The sequence below is a fragment of the Lagenorhynchus albirostris genome, chromosome 2 (genome assembly GCF_949774975.1).
Source record: "Lagenorhynchus albirostris chromosome 2, mLagAlb1.1, whole genome shotgun sequence".
Lineage (NCBI taxonomy): Eukaryota > Metazoa > Chordata > Mammalia > Artiodactyla > Delphinidae > Lagenorhynchus > Lagenorhynchus albirostris.
Window position 1 is genome coordinate 26,536,008 of NC_083096.1, and position 19,062 is coordinate 26,555,069.

The 19,062-nt window shown below is 41.2% G+C and overlaps 1 protein-coding gene across 1 annotated transcript in view; it reads right to left on the minus strand.

Annotated features, from left to right (window-relative positions):
- Window positions 1-15,477, minus strand: part of CATSPERE (catsper channel auxiliary subunit epsilon) — a 241,170-nt gene extending 225,693 nt beyond the window's left edge. Inside the window, exons 1-2 of the mRNA XM_060142069.1 lie at window positions 15,346-15,477; window positions 10,542-10,590 (exon numbers count right to left, since the gene is read on the minus strand). Coding sequence (XP_059998052.1) covers window positions 10,542-10,590; window positions 15,346-15,410 — 114 coding nt within the window. The 5' untranslated portion in view covers window positions 15,411-15,477. The remainder of the gene's footprint in view (window positions 1-10,541; window positions 10,591-15,345) is intronic.
- Between the last annotated feature and the right edge of the window lie 3,585 nt (window positions 15,478-19,062).

Genomic DNA, 19,062 nt, shown 5'->3' on the forward strand with positions numbered 1-19,062 from the left:
GGGAAGTTCCCTCTATGTCTACTTTCTGCAGTGTTTTTATAACAAATGGGTGTTGAATTTTGTCGAAATCTTTCTCTGCATCGATTGAGATGATCATATGGTTTTTCTCCTTCAATTTGTTAATATGGTTTATCACATTGATTGATTTGCGTATATTGAAGAATCCTTGCATTCCTGGGATAAACTCCACTTGATCATGGTGCATGATCTGTTTAATGTGCTGTTGGATTCTGTTTGCTAGTATTTTGTTGAGGATTTTTGCATCTATGTTGATCAATGATATTGGCCTGTAGTTTCCTTTCTTTGTGACATCTTTATCTGGTTTTGGTATCAGGGGGATGGTGGCCTCATAGAATGAGTTTGGGAGGGTTCTTCCCTCTGCTATATTTTGGAAGAGCTTGAGAAGGATAGGTGCTAGCTCTTCCCTAAATGTTTGATAGAATTCGCCTGTGAAGCCATCTGGTCCTGGTCTTTTGTTTGTTAGAAGATTTTTAATCACAGTTTCAATTTCAGTGCTCGTGATTGGTCTGTTCATATTTTCTATTTCTTCCTGGTTCAGTTTCGGCAGTTTGTGCATTTCTAAGAATTCTTCCATTTCTTCCAGGTTGTCCATTTCTTTGGCATAGTGTTGGTTGTAGTAATCTCTCATTATCCTTTGTATTTCTGCAGTGTTAGTTGTTACTTCTCCTTTTTCATTTCTAATTCTATTGATTTGAGTCTTCTCCCTTTTTTTCTTGATGAGTCTCGTTAACAGTTTACCAATTTTGTTTAGCTTCTCAAAGAACCAGCTTATAGTTTTATTGATCTTTGTTGTCATTTCCTTCATTTCTTTTTCCTATATTTCTGATCTGATCTTTATGATTTCTTTCCTTCTGCTAACTTTGGGGTTTTTTGTTCTTCTTTCTCTAATTGCTTTAGGTGTAAGGTTAGGTTGTTTATTTGAGATGATTCTTGTTTCTTAAGGTAGGATTGTATTGCTATAAACGTCCCTCTTAGAACTTCTTTTGCTGCATCCCATAGGTTTTGGGACGTCGTGTTTTCATTGCCATTTGTTTCTAGGTATTTTTTGATTTCCTCCTTGATATCTTCAGTGATCTCTTGGTTATTAAGTAGTGTACTGTTTAGCCTCCATGTGCTTGTATTTTTTACAGACTTTTTTTTACTGTAATTGATATCTATTCTCATAGCATTGTGGTCAGAAAAGATACTTGATATGATTTCAATTTTCTTAAATTTACCAAGGCTTGATTTGTGACCCAAGATATGATCTATCCTGGAGAATGTTCCATGAGCACTTGAGAAAAATGTGTATTCTGTTGTTTTTGGATGGAATGTCCTATAAATATCAATTAAGTCCATCTTGTTTAATGTATCATTTAAAGCTTGTGTTTCCTAATTTATTTTCATTTTGGATGATCTATCCATTGGTGAAAGTGGGGTGTTAAAATCTCCTACTATGATTGTGTTACTGTCCATTTCTCCTTTTATGGCTGTTAGTATTTGCCTTATGTATTGAGGTGCTCCTATGTTGGGTACATAAATATTTACAATTGTTATAACTTATTCTTGGATCGATCCCTTGATCATTATGTAGTGTCCTTCCTTGTGTCTTGTAATAGTCTTTATTTAAAGTCTATTTTGTCTGATATGAGAATTGCTACTTCAGCTTTCTTTTGATTTCCATTTGCATGGAATATCTGTTTCCATCCCCTCACTTTCAGTCTGTATGTGTCCCTAGGTCTGAAGTGGGTCTCTTGTAGACAGCATATATATGGGTCTTGTTTTTGTATCCATTCAGGCAGTCTACATCTTTTGGCTGGAGCATTTAATCCATTTACATTTAAGGTAATTATCAATTTGTATGTTCCTATTCCCATTTTCTTAATTGTTTTGGGTTTGTTATTGTAGGTCTTTTCCTTCTCTTTAGTTCCCTGCCAGAGAATTTCCTTTAGCATTTGTTGTAATGCTTGTTTGGTGGTGCTGAATTCTCTTAGCTTTTGCTTGTCGGTTAAGATTTTAATTTCTTCATCAAATCTGAATGAGATCCTTGCTGAGTAGAGTAACCTTGGTTGTAATTTTTCTCCTTCATCACTTTAAATATGTCCTGCCACTCCTTTCTGGCTTGCAGAGTTTCTGCTGAAAGAGCAGCTGTTAACATTATGGGGATTCCCTTGTGTGTTATTTTTCCCTTGCTGCTTTTAATATTTTTTCTTTGTACTTAATTTTTGATAGTTTGATTAATATGTGTCTTGGCATGTTTCTCCTTTGATTTATCCTGTATGGGACTCTCTGTGCTTCCTGGACTTGAATAACTATTTCCTTTCCCATATTAGGGAAGTTTTCAACTATAATCTCTTCAAATATTTTCTCAGTCCCTTTATTTTTCTCTTCTTCTTCTGGGACACCAATAATTCGAATGTTGGTGTATTTAATGTTTTCCTAGAGGTGTCTGAGACTGTCCTCAGTTCTTTTCATTCTTTTTTCTTTATTCTGCTCTGCAGTAGTTATTTCCACTATTTTATCTTCTAGGTCACTCATCCGTTCTTCTGCCTCAGTTATTCTGCTATTGATCCCTTCTAGAGAATTTTAAATTTCATTTATTGTGTTCATCATTGTTTGCTTGCTCTTTAGTTCTTCTAGTTCCTTGTTAAGTCTTTCTTGTATTTTCTCCATTCTATTTCCAAGATTTTGGATCATCTTTACTATCATTATTCTGAATTCTTTTTCAGGTAGCCTGCCTATTTCCTCTTCATTTGTTAGGTCTGGTGGGTTTTTACCTTGTTCCTTCATCTGCTGTGTGTTTCTCTGTCTTCTCATTTTGCTTAACTTACTGTGTTTGGGGTCTCCTTTTCACAGGCTGCAGGTTCGTAGTTCCCTTTGTTTTTGATGTCTGTCCCTAGTGGCTAAGGTTGGTTCAGTGAGTTGTATAGGCTTCCTGGTGAAGGGGACTAGTGCCTGTGTTCTGGTGGATGAGGCTGGATCTTGTCTTTCTGATGGGCAGGTCCACGTCTGGTGGCATGTTTTGGGGTGTCTGTGGCCTTATTATGATTTTAGTCAGCCTCTCTGCTAATGGATGGGGTTGTGTTCCTGTCCTGCTAGTTGTTTTGAATAGGTGTCCAGCACTGTAGCTTGCAGGTCGCTGAGTGAAGCCGGGTCTTGGCGTTGAGATGGAGATCTCTGCGAGATTTTTACCATCTGATATTACATGGAGCTGGGAGATCTCTTGTGTACCAGTGTCCTGACGTTGGCTCTCCCACCTCAGAGGCAAAGCCTTGACCTGGCTGGAGCACCAAGTGCCTTTCATCCACATGGCTCAGAATAAAAGGGAGAAAAATTGAAGAAAGAAAGAAAGAAAGAAAGAAAGGAAGGAAGGAAGGAAGGAAGGGAGGGAGGGAGGGAGGGAGGGAGGGAGGGAGGGAGGGAGGGAGGGAGGGAGGGAGGGAGGGAGGGAGGGAGGGAGGGAGGGAGGGAGGGAGGGAGGAAGGAAGGAAGGAAGGAAGGAAGGAGATAAAATGAAATAAAATAAAGTAAAATAAAGTTATTAAAATAAAAAATTATTAAGAAAAAAATTTTTTAAAGTAAAAAGAAAAAAAAAACGGATAGACAGAACCCTAGCACAAATGGTATAAGCAAAGCTATACAGACGTCACACACAGATGCATACACATACACACTCAGAGAGAGAGAAAAAGGGGGGGAAATATATATATCTTTTGCTCCCAAAGTCCACCTCTTCCACTTGGGATGATTCGTTGTCTATTCAGGTACTCCAGAGATGCAGGGTACATAAAGTTGATTGTGGAGATTTAATCCGCTGCTCCTGAGGCTGCTAGGAGAAATTTCCCTTTCTCTTCTTTGTTCGCACAGCTCCCGGGTCTCAGCTTTGGATTTGGCCCCACCTCTGCGTGTAGGTCGCCCAAGGGCATCTGTTCTTCACTCAGACAGGACGGGGTTAAAGTAGCAGTTGATTCGGGGGCTCTGGCTCACTCAGGCCGGGGGGATGGAGGGGTACGGATGCGGGGCAAGCCTGCAGTGGCAGAGGCTGGCATGACGTTACAACAGCCTGAGGCGCGCCATTTGTTCTCCCGGGGAAGTTGTCCGTGGACCACGGGACCCTGGCAGTGGCGGGCTGCACAGGCTCCCAGGAGGGGAGGTGTGGGTAGTGACCTGTGTTTGCACACAGGCTTCTTGGTGGCAGCAGCAGCAGCCTTAGCGTCTCATGCCCGTCTCTGGGGTCCACGATGACAGCCGCGGCTCACGCCCGTCTCTGGAGCTCCTTTAAGTTGCGTTTTCAATCCCCTCTCCTGGCACACCAGGAAACAAAGAGGCAAGAAAAAGTCTCTTGTCTCTTCGGCAGCTCCAGACCTTTTCCCGAACTCCCACCCGGCTAGCTGTGGTGCACTAACCCCCTGCAGGCTGTGTGTTCACGCTGCCAACCCCAGTCCTCTCCCTGGGATCCGACCTCTAAAGCCCCAGCCTCAGCTCCCAGCCCCCGCCCGCCCCGGCGAGTGAGCAGACAAGCCTCTCGGGCTGGTGAGTGCTGGTCGGCACCGATCCTCTGTGTGAGAATCTCTCCACTTTGCCCTCCGCACCCCCGTTGCTGCACTCTCCTCCACGGCTCCGAAGCTTCTCCCCTCTGCCACCCGCAGTCTCCGCCCGCGAAGGGGCTTCCTCTTGTGTGCAAACATTTCCTCCTTCACAGCTCCCTCCCGGTGGTGCAGGTCCTGTCCCTATTCTTTTGTCTCTGTTTTTTCTTTTTTCTTTTGCCCTACCCAGGTACGTGGGGAGTTTCTTGCCTTTTGGGAGGTCTGAGGTCTGCCAGCGTTCAGTAGGGTGTTCTATAGGAGTTGTTCCACATGTAGATACATTTCTGATGTATTTGTGGAGAGGAAGATGATCTCCGTGTCTTACTCTTCCACCAGCTTGAAGCTCTCCTCTGCCTGAGAAATTCTTTATCTCTCCTATTCTAAATGATAATCTTGCTGGGCAGAGTATCCTAGGTTACAGATTTTTCCCTTTTAGGACTTTGAATATGCCTTGCCACTCCCTTCTGGCCCGCAACTTTTCTGTAGAGAAATCAGCTGATAGCCTTATGGGGTTCCCTTGCAATTAACTCTTTGGTTTTATCTTGCTGGCTTTAGAATCCTCTCTTTAACTTTTGCCATTTTAATTATAATATGTCTTGGTGTAGGTCTGTTTGGGTTCATCTTGTTCAGGACCCTCTGTGCTTCCTGTACCTGGATATCTGTTTCCTTCTTTAGGTTTGGGGAGTTTTCAGCCATAATTTCTTCAAATACATTTTCAATTCCCCTTTCTCTTTCTTCTCCTTCTGGGATCCCCATTACGCATAGATTGGCATGCTTTATATTATCCCATAGGTCTTTTATATTGCTTTCATTTTTTTTTCACTTGGTTTTCTGTCTGCTGTTCTGATTGTGTGATCTCCATTATTTTAATCTTCCAGATCACTTATTAGTTCTCTTGCATTATTCACTCTGCTATTCATTGCCTTTAGCTCAGCTTTTGTCTGGCAAATGAGTTCTCTAATTTCTCCTAGTTCCTTTTTATAGTTTCTGTTTTCTTTTTACAATAACCAGCATATCTATCAACAGCCCTTCTTAATTCCTTCAGCATTTTCATTATCTCCTTTTTGAACTCAGTGTCTATTAGACTGAAGAGGGCCGTTTCATAGTGTGTTCTTTCAGGGGAATTCCCTTGATCTTTTAATTAGGAGTGGTTCCTCTGCTTCTTCATTTTACTTATATTTCTCTTGCTCTATGAATTTAGGAGAAACAATATCCACTGTGGTCTTGGAGGGCTATTTTTATGTGGGAGCATCCCTTGTGTAGACTGTATGGGTTTAACACTTTTGGTGCAAGTGTTGTTTTGAGTACGGATGCCTGCTGCCTCTTTCCTTGGTGTGTGCTGGCTGTTATCCCCTTGATAGGAGGTATGACTGGTGTTGTGGTGGACAGAGCCTGCACTGGATGTTGAGCAGGTCCTCCTCTTTGCTCTGTGGTTGTCACTGCCCTGACAGGGGCAAGGTTTGCTCCTTAGTTTTAGGAGTAGAAGCCTCAGATCCATTTCTGAGCTGTGTTTCTGAACTGCAGTGCATGGTATGTGGGATTGGAGTGCTCTCACTGGGAAAGGAGCCACTGAATATTCCTCTGCCAGAACTGTTCACTGGTGAGTGTGCTCTGTTGTGTCACCTTTCACCCATTGTGCAGGCTCACAAAGTACACAGTTGTTGGCACTGCCGTCAGCCCCATCTCAACCATGCACATGCCGGCAATCAGCCCTCATGTCTCTCAGGCACTGTTTTCACAAGGCCACCAGCGCGGATCCACTGAAGTCAGGTGCCAGGACTGGACTAGTCACACACCTGGACCTGCTGTGCAAGCTATGGAGGCAGCCCAGATCCTGACCTGGGTCAGCCCCCATGTGCAGGCACCCACAAAGCCCACAGCTGCTAAGGCCAGACCCGTCCCAGCCATGGGAGTACCCATTGTCTGCTCGGATGTCCTACGGGCGCTGAATTTACAAAGCCGATGGTGGAGGTGTAAATCAGCGGCTCACACAGCCATGGGGAGAGATTCCAGCCCTACCTCCTAAGTCACACAGCCCTGGGGCTCAACTATGATTTCAGCCCTGCCTCTGCATGTGGGCAACCCATTGGCCTGCTCCCGGAGCCTGCCAAGGTGGCGCCTGGTGCCAGAGCCTGCTGAGGTGTGAGCCCACCAAGGTGGTAGCTGGAGCTTGCGAGCCTGCCCTGGCAGCGGCAAGAGAGTAGGAGTCTACTAGGCAGGTGCCTGCTGAGGTGGTGGATGGAGCATGCACTCCTGGAGCCCATGGAGGTGGAGGCTGGTGCAAGGAGAAAGAGGCTGCTATGGCAACCCCACTCCTCCCTTTGTGCACCACTTAACAATGGAGCTCTGTTTCTACAGGCCCGGGTTTCTTCCGCAAACAACCCTGGTTGTGGCTGAAATACACTCCAGCCCCTTCAGGCTGTCTCCTCCACACAGCCAACACCAGTCCTCTAAAACCTGAGTTTCAGCACTCAGTCCCCACTCGTAACAGTGGATGTGTGTCTCAGGCTGGGGCATGCAGGGTGGTGGCACGACCATCTGTGCAGGTCTCTCTCTGTTCTGCCTGCCACAAACCAGTTGATGCATTCTCCTCTGAGCATGTGAAGCACCCTTTCTGTCCTGGTTGATCTCCCCACCAGGGAGGGGGCTTCCCTGGGTGCAGGAACCTTTCCTTTTTCACAGCTCCCTCCCAAGGGTGCCAGTCCTGTCCCACTTCCTCTTTTGTTGTTCCTTTCATCCCACCTGGTTACGTGGAGATCTTTCTTGTCCTTTCAGGTTTTTGAGGTCTTCTGCTAGTGTTCAGTAGGTATTCTGTGAGAACTGTTTCACTGTAGATGTATTTTTGATGCATTTGTGGGAGGAGGTGAGTTCCACATCCTTCTACTCTGCCATCTTTATTCCTCTCCCCAACCATTATCAGGTAAATTACTTATCTCCATTTCTTTAAGGTTTTTTTTTTTGCCCTGAGGTTTTATCTTATTGTTTGGAACATATTCCTCTGTTATTTCATTTTCCTTGACTCTTTGTTGATTTCTACAGTAGATGAAACTACCATCTCTCCCAGTCTTGAAGGCATGGCCTTGTGTAGGAGATGAGCGTATTGTTCAACCCTGCGCTAGCTCTTGGTTATCTCTCCTTGTGATTGTCCAAGCAGTCTATTTCATTTTTAATAGCTCCTAGTAGTTGAGGATGTGCCAAGACCTGTCAGTGTCCCAAATGGGAGAATCTGTCAGCACCTAGATTCATGCTGATTAGCATCCAGATCCTCAGGCAGCAGCTTTGAAAGTGTGCAAATATATACTGTCCTGTGGGATTGCAAGCATATAAGCCCCACTGGCCACCAGAGGCAGGCAATCTGTGGTGATTCCTAGGCAGCAGTCACAAAAATCAGGGCTCCAGATGAGTGTACAAGCTCCCATCTCAGAAATACCAATGAACTGTAATGAGGCAGAGGGAGAATGCAAAGACAGTATCCAACAGTGTATGTTCCCTAACAGCACCTTTATGTGTGCCAATCCTCATGTTGAAATTTCAGGAAAAGCAAAAAGGTGGGGAGGGACTTTTTAAAATGCTTTCCATCAAGAAGATTCATGGACTACTTAATCCCTGAAGTATTATGCATACTTAATATTTTCTTTCTCTGAATATTACTTTCAAGCAAGCACAATACCACTGTTTTTATCATCTACTCTCTTGACTTTTGTCTAACTTCTGCTCTGATAATCAAACTCTAGCTCCTAATCTGCATTTCTGCAATTACATAACTTTTTTGTTTTGGGGACCAATTATCAATTAAAACTGAAACATTTCTGTAACCTACATAAAAGTGATAAAGGAACAGTAGAAAAGAAAAAGGGTGATTTTAAAAAAAGACTAATAAAATGGTCAATCATATAATAAAGTTCTTCAAGAAAAAAAGATGAAGTACATAAACAAATAATATTAGAGAAATACAGTAACTACAAATAGAAATTTAAGTGGTATGCAAAGATTATAAAGAAATGGATAGCAATAAATTTTAAGACAAATGCACATTTTAAAAGGAAATATAGTTTTAATAACCTAAGTGGGAAAAGAATTTGAAAAAGAATAGATATATGTATATGTATAACTGAATCACACTTTGCTGTACACCTGAAACTAACACAACATTGTTAATCAACTCTACTCCAATATAAAATAAAAATTAAAAAAAGGAAATACAGTTTACATAGATTCCTTTTGCCTGGTTTTGAATAATGTAAATACAACAATATCTGTAAACAGAATATGAACGTAAACTGATAAAATTACTTTGTAAAATCTTTTGGCACCATCTACTAAAGCTGAACATATGCACATGCCTTATGACTTATCAATTCCACTCCTAGGTATACACCCAGCAGAAATACATACATATGTTAAGCAGAAAATAAGCATAAGAATGTTCATAGCAGCCCTAATCACAGTAGACTAAAAATGGAAAAAACTGATTGTTTATCTAGAGTAGAACGATATATATATTGTTGTATGTTAATTCAATGGAATATACAGAATTGAAACTCCAACTACATGAAACATGTTGCAGAGAGGATCCGTCAAATCTACCAATAGGAAAGAAGAAAGTTCAGAAATCAACACATCCATATATAAAACAAAGATGATACCAGAAAAAATAATAAGGAAACAATAAATTTTAAAATACATGCTGGTTCATTCTATGGAGAAAGTAATGTAAATGCCTACCTTATATTATACACAAGGTGGACTCCAGATATTACTTATGACCTTTATTTGAAAAGTAAAAATATAAATCATATAAAAGAAAATGTAGGATAAAAATCTGTGCAATGCAGCGTAGGCAAAATTTTTCTTAAATAAAATTCAAAAAAAGTATAAACTGTAACATCAAATAAGGGATGGGATGGCTCAACAAAAGTCATCTTTTAAAAAAAATAAAGTATCCATGGACAAAGTCAATGGTTAGATGAGTAGATGAGAGGCTAGGAAATGATAACTAAAATATTTAAAATCAACATTTGACTAATACATAGAGTGGAATGTAGACAATGCTCAGTAAATCAACGAGAAAAGGGTAGAACATTAAGTGGAAAATGGGCAAAAATGAAAAGGCAATTCACAGAAGAATCCTGCATAAATATGGCAAACGATGCACAAAATCACTAGTCATCAGAGAATTGAAAATAACAACAGCAGTAAACTATTACTATGTAGTAATGAGATTGGTAAAAAAAAAAAAAGGGAAATTCAAGAATACCAAATTCTGGTGAAGATGTTCAAGGTGTAAGAATATAAATTGTGATTGCCATTTTGGAAAAAATCTTGCAGAATTTAGTTAAGTTAGATGTCTGCTTCCCTATGTCCTACGAACCATAGCTGAAAAATTATTGCACAGATTCATAAAAGGCCATGTAGAAGGGCATTCATCACAATGTTTTCTGTGGTGGTAGGAAGCCATTCATCCATCATTAGGGGGAGGAATAGATAAATAATATACACACACACTAGTAATCAGGCGTCATTAAGTGTACTAGACAGTGTTGAATTTAAAAAGTAATGTAAAGAAGGAAGTCTATAGCTTGGGTGACCATACATCCTGGTTTGTCTAGACAGCTCCGATTTATACCTATTGTCCCAGCATAACTGTTAATAGCACTATCTTTAATTCTCAATAGTTTAACAATATACTGCATGGTCATCCTGTCTGTATCATAACACCATTTTGTGAATGTTGAATCACAAAAACACTCAAAAACAACACTACCTATTTTTGCTAAATACATATTTAAAAACATTTATTGGAGGGGGAATTTATATTAGGAAGATATATAGGATGAGGAAATAAAATAAAAATAAAAGAATGACACTGTGCTGTATGACTGAGTATGATTAACTTTGCTTTCTGCTGTGAAGTCAAAAAATTAATAATTATAGTTTAAAAAATTAAATACTTACAGTACTTCTGGTACTAAAAATGTGGTAGTTTGGGCTGTTACTGGAATACCTGCAGAGGAAAATGTCAAATATGAATACTAAAACTAATTTCTCCCCCAAATAAAAGGGATTCTATACTTGGTCAGAGCATGCCTGCGCTGCCATGAGCTTTACATTTCTGCCCAAGCACCTTCTTAGAAATTATAGTCGGGGCTAAAACTGGGAATATCAGCAACATCTACCCATAACTCAAGGTGCGCTCAAGGTTGCTCAGTATCTGAAGACACTATAGCAAGAAGTAAATACTTTTACATCTTGTTTTTGTTTTAGAATAAAAACTGTTGAAGAATATTGGCTCTAACTCCTTCACCTGTAAACTGAGTTAAAATAAAATGGATAAAGATTGAAAAATCAAAAAAACAGTATTTCTTATTTGAAGCATTGAAGTAAAGAGCAAATTTCTATGAGTCCTTGTTCATTATCATTTCTCGCTATAATTCAGAGTACTTTAATTTCTGTGTATATGATTTATCTACTCTCCAATAAAAATATAATGTCTATGGAATTGAAAGTTTTCTAGTAGTCACATTAAAAAAGTGAGAAAAAACAAGTGGTATTGCTTCTAATAATATATTTTATTCAAAAGTATTCTTTTTTTTTGGTACTAAGTCTTTGAAATCTGGTGTATATACTACACTTACGAAACATCTCAATTTTGACTAGCCACATTTCGAGTACTCAAAAGCCAGATAAGGCCAGTGGCTATCATAAAGCATCATCTTGAAATTCCCTTTACCTTCCCTTTGCTTCAGTAATCTATTCCATGTCTACATTACACACTTAATTGCCATTGGAATTGCTCCATCCTTAAAATCTTAAATCAGAGGCAATTTCTGTGTGTATTTGTATGTGGAATTGCTGGGATATCACTATGTAACTCTTTTAATAGATGTCAGTCCCATAATGAAATATATTTTGTTATTTATAATGAAACATTTTATCTATATGCAGATTTCAGATAAAATATAAAACATTTTAATGTATTTTTATATATCCCTATAAATTAAAATGGAATATATTTTCATCAAAGTCTCTTTTCAAGTAAGTATGAACCACCTCCCACTTATGAATCCAAGACCTCTTTCACTATAGTAAGAAAGACAGAAACCTCAGGAAAGAGAAAAATACAAGTGAAAATTTTTGTATTTTAATTTACAAAGTTAACCTGGGCAATTTGTGAATGAAACCTGGTAGCTAAATGATAAAACTACCTTCTCTGACAAGCCCTTTTCCCCACCTTCTCCTTTATCAGCTTCCAACTCCTACTAAGGCTGGGTACAGGATATGGAGGGAACAGTAGCTAAAGGAGTCATATTTAATTTATTAACTTCATCACAGACAACTATAATAACACCTTCTCATTCCTGCTTCCTTAATTATGTCAAATATTTACTGTGTTATTGTTGGAAATGGATCTGGAATGATCAAAGGTGTGGGTGTGCAGATGGCCCATGTGCTAGGACAATTTTTTAATGAAAAGGACAGTGTCATCTCACTCTGGGACTCTAAGAATGTACCTCTCCTACTCTCTCTAGTGTATTCCCACTCTACCAGTTCTTCCAAATCAAAGAGAATTCTTGACTTTTACCCCTTCCTTCATCTCCTAAGAGATAAGTCATTCCTGACTTCACTTTTTCTCTCTCTATCCAGCCTAAAAAATATATTCTTTGGGTAGACCATTTTCTCTCAAACCCCTTATTCATCCTAAGGGGTTTGTCTGTCCTGGAATTGGTCCTCAATAGGTCATACTCTTGGGCATCTGACAGAAGCATATGCTAAATCATTCATGTGGGAAAACCATACATTGCAGGAAGCACAGGATTCCCACAGAAAGTCCAACCCCCACTGGATATATTAATCTAACAGAAAAAAAGACTTTGAGACAAAAAGTGTTTTCAGGGACAAAGAAGATCAATCCATTATAAATGTGACCCAATAGAATAGCAGAGCATGAGAAAACATATTCTTTTCAAGTGCATATGGAACATTTATAAAAACTGATCATCTAGTAGGACATAAAGCAAGTCTCAACAAATTTCAAAGAATAGGTATCATGTGGACCCTGCTCTCTGATTATAGTACAATTAATGGAGAAGTTATTAACAAAAATATAATCAAATATTTACATATTTGGAATAAAAACAAACTTCTAAATAATTCGAGGGTTATAGAAGAAATAGTGATTATAGTTAAAAATGTCTAGAAGTGAATGATAATGAAATGATTATATATCATTTCTTATGGGATACAGCAAAGGAGTACTATATGGGGTATTAATACCTTTAAATGCCATATTAGAAAAGAATAAAGACCAAAAACTGTGAGCTAAATGTCTGGCTTAAGATATTTGAGAAAAAATATCAGAATAAGCCTAATGAAAATAAAAGAGAGAAAAATGAAAACAGAAATCAATAAAATAGAAAACAAAGACACAAAGATAAGTAAAACAGACAAGCTTCTGACAAGACATTAAATGATTTGAAGTGGTACTTTAAAATCTACGCTAAAACACTTATGTTCAGGGGTTTAACATATGAGTCCAATCACAACGTTCAAGGAACAAGTTATCCTAATCCTATACAAATTCTTCCAAAGAACTGAAAAAGAGATAACACTCTCCAACTCATTTTGTAAAGCTAGTGTAATGCTGATATCAAAACCAACCTAAGACATCATGAAAAAGAAAAATACAGACATAAAAATCCTAAAGAAAATATTTGCAAATTGAATACAATAAAGTATAAAGAGATAATAAACCATGACCAAGTTGCACTTATCCTATGTATGCAAAGACGATTTTATTAGAAAACTCTACAAATGAAACTCACCACACATTTTTTTTTTTTTTTTGCGGTACGCGGCCTCTCACTGTTGTGGCCTCTCCCGTTGTGGAGCACAGGCTCCGGACGCGTAGGCTCAGCGGCCATGGCTCACGGGCCTAGCCGCTCTGCACCGGGGCAGGAACCCATGTCCCCCCTGCATCGGCAGGCGGACTCTCAACCACTGCGCCACCAGGGAAGCCCTCAAACTGTCTTAAAAAACTCTTCCCTTAAGTCCATTGGTGAGTTCACGTCTTTTGAGCATTTATTGCCTCCTTGCACCTGCAATAAATGCTGAACTTTCCTTCACCACAACCCAGTGTCAGTAGATTGGATTTACTGCGCATCAGCAAGCAGACTCAAGTTCAGTAACATTGTTAGAAAATTTAGGTAAATACCTCTAAGACCTCGGGGCAGGGAAATATTTCTTAAATAAAACATCTACCCTGTAATTCTCAACTCCCCCACCCCCCAAAGGCTAACAATAAAACACAAATTCATTATATTAAGTTTAAGAAATCTTGTCCTTTAAAAGCACACCTTATTAAGAACTAAAATTCAGGGAATCTGTGACTACCATGACAAAAAAATACCATTTTTGTCTTCCCTAACCTCTAATTGAAATTTAGCATTTCCTTAATTATGAATGTACACCAGGAGTTGGCAAACTACGTTCTTTGGGCCAAATCCCATCTGTTTTTGTAAACGGATTTGTATTTGCACACAGTCACGCCCTTTGTTTACTATTGTTGGTGTATCCTGTCCCCTACAATAACAATGTTGAGTGGCTAAAACATAGACTGCATTGACCGAAAAGCCTAAAATATTTAATATCTGGTCCTTTACACTAAAGTTGATGACCTCTGGTGTACAACATAACAAACGTTATAAACTCCCTAAGTTTCACAGGTGAAGCTGAATAATATCAGGTACCATACTTTATTGACACAGGCATGTGTTGAGAGCTTGAAATATATCATTGTATTCAAGCCTCACAACAACCCCATGAGATGGGTTTAATCATCGTCATTTTATAAAGAAGAAAATGAAGGTTTACAAAGTTCTGTCAGAATGCTACGGTTTTACTTTTTCTCAGTACTTCAATAATCCTTTCCAATGGCTACTCTCACTCTATTTGAACTCTCCATCTGTCCATTGAGATGCCATGGATCCCTTCCTTCTGAAACCTCTATAATAGTTTGATTTATTGTGGGTATCCTTACATCTTAATGTTAGAAGGTAATAATAATTGTTATAGCAAAGCCTCCATTAAACAGAATATTCACAAAATCTGATTTTTCTAGTTAATCATCTGTATTTTAACCTGTGTTGAAAATCTAAAATATTTTGATACACTTTCCAATCCAGCAGTCACCTAATGTTGACCAAAAAGCAAACTTGCATAGAGGATCTCTCAGAACTTTAAAGTTTTCCTTCCCCAAATCAACCCACTTTATGCGGGAATTACACACCCTTACGTTTGTAGAGTGTATATTTTGTAAAGCACTCTCTCACAAATCATTCAACCACAACTACCTAATATAAACCATCAACTACCCTGTTACCCTAGTGAAGCTGGCCTCCCCCCCCCCCGCCGCCCCGCCTCCGCTATTTCTGGTGGAGACTTTTCGGTTCTCCTGTGCTTCTCTTCCCTCTGGCAAAAGGGTGCAGTGGGGTCCAGGGGATGGCGACGTGAAGGTACCGCGACCCTACGGCGGGAACTTGAGAAGGCAGCCAAGTCCTAACAGTGTGCCCTCATTTCCCGCCCTCATTCACTGAAAACTCTCGGAAGGGGCGGGGTGAGCCGAGGCTGGTGTTGGGGGAACTGGGAGACCAGGCTGTGGTCTACAAGAGCGCCTGGCCCCGGGACGCTGAGGCGCCGGGGTGGGTCCCCGCCTGCCCGGCCCAAGGGGCGCCCCCCTCGCCCGCGACTGGCGTCTCTTTACCTCCACAGAGCCGAGCCGCAACAGCTCAGCCAAGACAGCAGCACCGCCACTCCTGAGGCTGACATGGCTGGCGCCAGTTCGCAACCACCCAACAGCCCAGCGCGCCCGCCAGTCCGCGCGCTCCCGCGGACGCCGGTTTCTGAAGGTGCTCGGTGCCCGCGCCGGGGGCTGGCGGGGCCGCTCATCGCGAGGCGAGGGCGTGTTCGCCCGCGTGCCAGCCATCCCTGGAGAGGCGTGGGTGCGTGCGCGTGCGTGCAAGCGCGCGCTGAGGCCGGGACTCCCCAGGCGTCAGAAAGTTAGCTGCCGGCCACGAAAGCGTAAATCAGATTTTAGGCAAAGCAGAGCTATGCTTTTTTGGAATGAAATAGCAAAACCACTTAAACTGACCACTGAGAATCCAAACAGACAGGATGAAGGTGAAACTTTTAAGTTAGTGTATCTTTTAGCCCAAATCTTTCTTGTGACAGTATATAATCACTGCAATAGCTGTTAACATATCTGGCAGTACTATCCAGGGAGCAGGCACTCCATAAGTGATTTTAAAGGTGAACAGAGGGGGCTTCCCTGGTTGCTCAGTGGTTAAGAATCCGCCTGCCAATGCAGAGGAAACGGAAATGGAAACGGGTTTGACTCCTGGTCCGGGAAGATCCCACATGCCGCAGAGCAACTCAGCCTGTGCACCGCAACTACTGAGCCTGCGCTCTAGAGCCCGCAAGCCACAACTACTGAAGTCCTCGTGCTCCGCGACAAGAGAAGGCCCTGCTAGCTGCAACTAGAGAAAGCCCGTGTGCAGCAATGAAGAGCCTAAAATTAAAAAAAAAATTTTTTTAAGTTGAACAGAAATGAATAGTACAGTGTGCCTATTGAACACCTGCTTTGTGCCCAACACTATCTCGTGCACTTGAGTACAAAGAAACAGGAACAGGATAGGACTTCCCTGGTGGTCCAATGGGTAAGACTCTGCACTCACAACCGGGTTCCATCCCTGGTCGGGGAACTAGATCCCACAGGCCGCAAGTAAGAGTTCACATGCCACAACTAAAGATCCCGCTTGCTGCAACTAAGACCTGGCGTGGAGGGAGAAAGGAAGGAAGGAAAGAAGAAAGGAAGGAAGGAGAGAGACAGCATTCTGGTTTGCAAAGGGATTTGTAACCTTGTAGTAAAGCCAAGATAAACAAACACCAAAGTTATCACGTAGTATTATAATTTATCTGTTTACTTGTACCAAATAATCTGAATCCTTGAGGACTATAATTGTATCTTTATTCATCTTCGTGTTATCAGTGCCTAGCATAATCTTATTTTGTAGTAAGTTCTCAGTGTTTATTGACTTAATGAATCACTGAATAAAAGTAGTAAAATTTGCTCTAAGGACTATAAGAGAATGTATATATATATGATTTGGGAGACACTACATTTAATGCGATTCTATTCCCAGTTTATTCCAAAGCAACTTTATATCAGAACTAGATGTCATAGTTAATTTGTGTTGCAGTTGGAAGAGCATGTGATCAGCAGTAGGCATTGTCAACCACAAAAATAAAGCAGCTAGTTATTTTACTAGCAAAATGGGTTTATTTGGGAGTAGCAGAGAATTGCAATTCAGGACAGGTAAGCTATGGTGAATCACAGGCAAGTCTGAAGAACAAAGGAGAAGGGGCTTGCTTTTATTAGGTTTTAGGAGGAAATGCTTGAGTTGTTTTGAACAAACGTGCATTGGAGAAGAGCCAGGGTCAGAGGTTATGGCAGTTTCTCTGGGTACAAGTGTTAATGCATTGCTGCTGGGTCAAGGAGGGATCTTCCTTCCTTTTTCTTAAAAGCAGGAGATAAAATTGTTGTGTGAAAAATGTCCTCCCTTATACCAGAAGGAAAGTAGCATTCTATCTTCCTTCTTGCTGCTGGTTATGCAGGCTGCAACAAGTGGCAGGTGGGCGAGAGCTCCCTCTTTAGGGCTTCCTGACTCCATTTAAGATGAAAGTTACCTTTATTTACACACACACCCCTCATCACAACCCCGTGCCATTGCAGACACATCATTTTCACATAGTTCTTCAGGAATTTAAAATATTCCAAAGCTCAGTGGGAAAGGCTCGTGGTTAACTCTAATTTTGAAGCAATCTAAGGAATCTGATAAGCCTGCATCCTTTCCCTATACATAGGATTTCACCACATAGCAGTTAAATGACATGGAATTGAAATGACAACCAAAAAGTGTAGTCAGTCTGGGCAAGGGGCGGGGGTGTGAGGGGGGGATAAGATGGAGTGGCTTTGTGGGAACAAGAATATCCTGTTCTTGGAGTGCTAAAGAATCAAGGTGAACAGGGGCACATCAGGACCATGCCTCAGCTATTCATTCTTGAGCCAGTGCCTAGGCTGTACAGGCAGAACCTGCTTTCAAATGATTGAATTACTTACAATTAGTGGTTACCTTATTGTAGGTGCCCAAGATGGGTGAGCTCACTTTCTATTGAAAGCCCTTTTGTCTTATCTTGAAATTTACCTCCCCTTTGACAGGGACAACTCCTCCCTGAAATGGAACTCCAACAGCCACCCAACCCCTATTTCACATCTCATACCAGAGCTTGTGCAGGACAAAGTGGGAGGAAAAGATAATGTGTAAACCTGTGGGAACTGATCACTCTCCCCACACCTCCTTAGGACCATGAGTGTCCCCAGCTTACATTCCAGCTCCTCACTAGTTCCCCCAGGTCATAGTTCCATCCCGGCCCCTAATCTGAAATAGACTGTCTGGGGTCACCAGGGACCCTGCACTACTTGTAACAGAGGACATGTACCTAGCATGTCAAATTAGAATCATTTGTTACAATATCGTGTTTTGGGTACATATAGTTTATGTCATAGGCTACAAAACTACTCATGGATAACATTGTTTCTATAATACATGAGGCAAAATGCATTTCAAGTTTCGATAGACATGAAATGAATTTGGTGGACACTTCTGCCACTTCACCCTAAATTCTGACATTTAGACACATAGTCCAGGAATCCTTGATCACAATTGAAGGATTGGCACCGCTGAAGTTAATTGAAGTTGTCACCTTTATTTTCTTCAGACTTAGCCATAGTCATAGTCACACTGATGTACACACTGCATGATCCTGTATCACATCTGTTTTCATTCTTTGTCAAAAGGCATTAGAAAAAAGTGCAGTACCTAATTTCTAACCCACTATTCCTGCATCAGAAATATAATTCACTCTAATCCCTAACTCCATTTAAAAAATTTGCATGGGGCTTCCCTGGTGGCGCAGTGGTTGAGAATCTGCCTGCTAATGCAGGGGACACGGGTTCGAGCCCTTGTCTGGGAGGATTCCACATGCCGCGGAGCAACTGGGACCGTGAGCCACAGCTACTGAGCCTGTGCGTCTGGAGCCTGTGCTCCGCAACAAGAGAGGCCACAATAGTGAGAGGCCAGCACACCGCGATGAAGAGTGGCCCCGCTTGCCACAACTAGAGAAAGCCCTCGCACAGAAACGAAGACCCAACACAGCCATAAATAAATAAATAATAAATAAATAAATAAGCCAAGCATTGGAAGCCCTTTAAAAAAAAAAAAATTTGCATGAGGGCTTCCCTGGTGGCACAGTGGTTAAGAATCTGCCTGCCAATGCAGGGGACATGGGCTTGAGCCCTGGTCCGGGAAGATCCCATGGGCCGTGGAGCAACTAAGCCCATGAGCCACAACTACTGAACCCG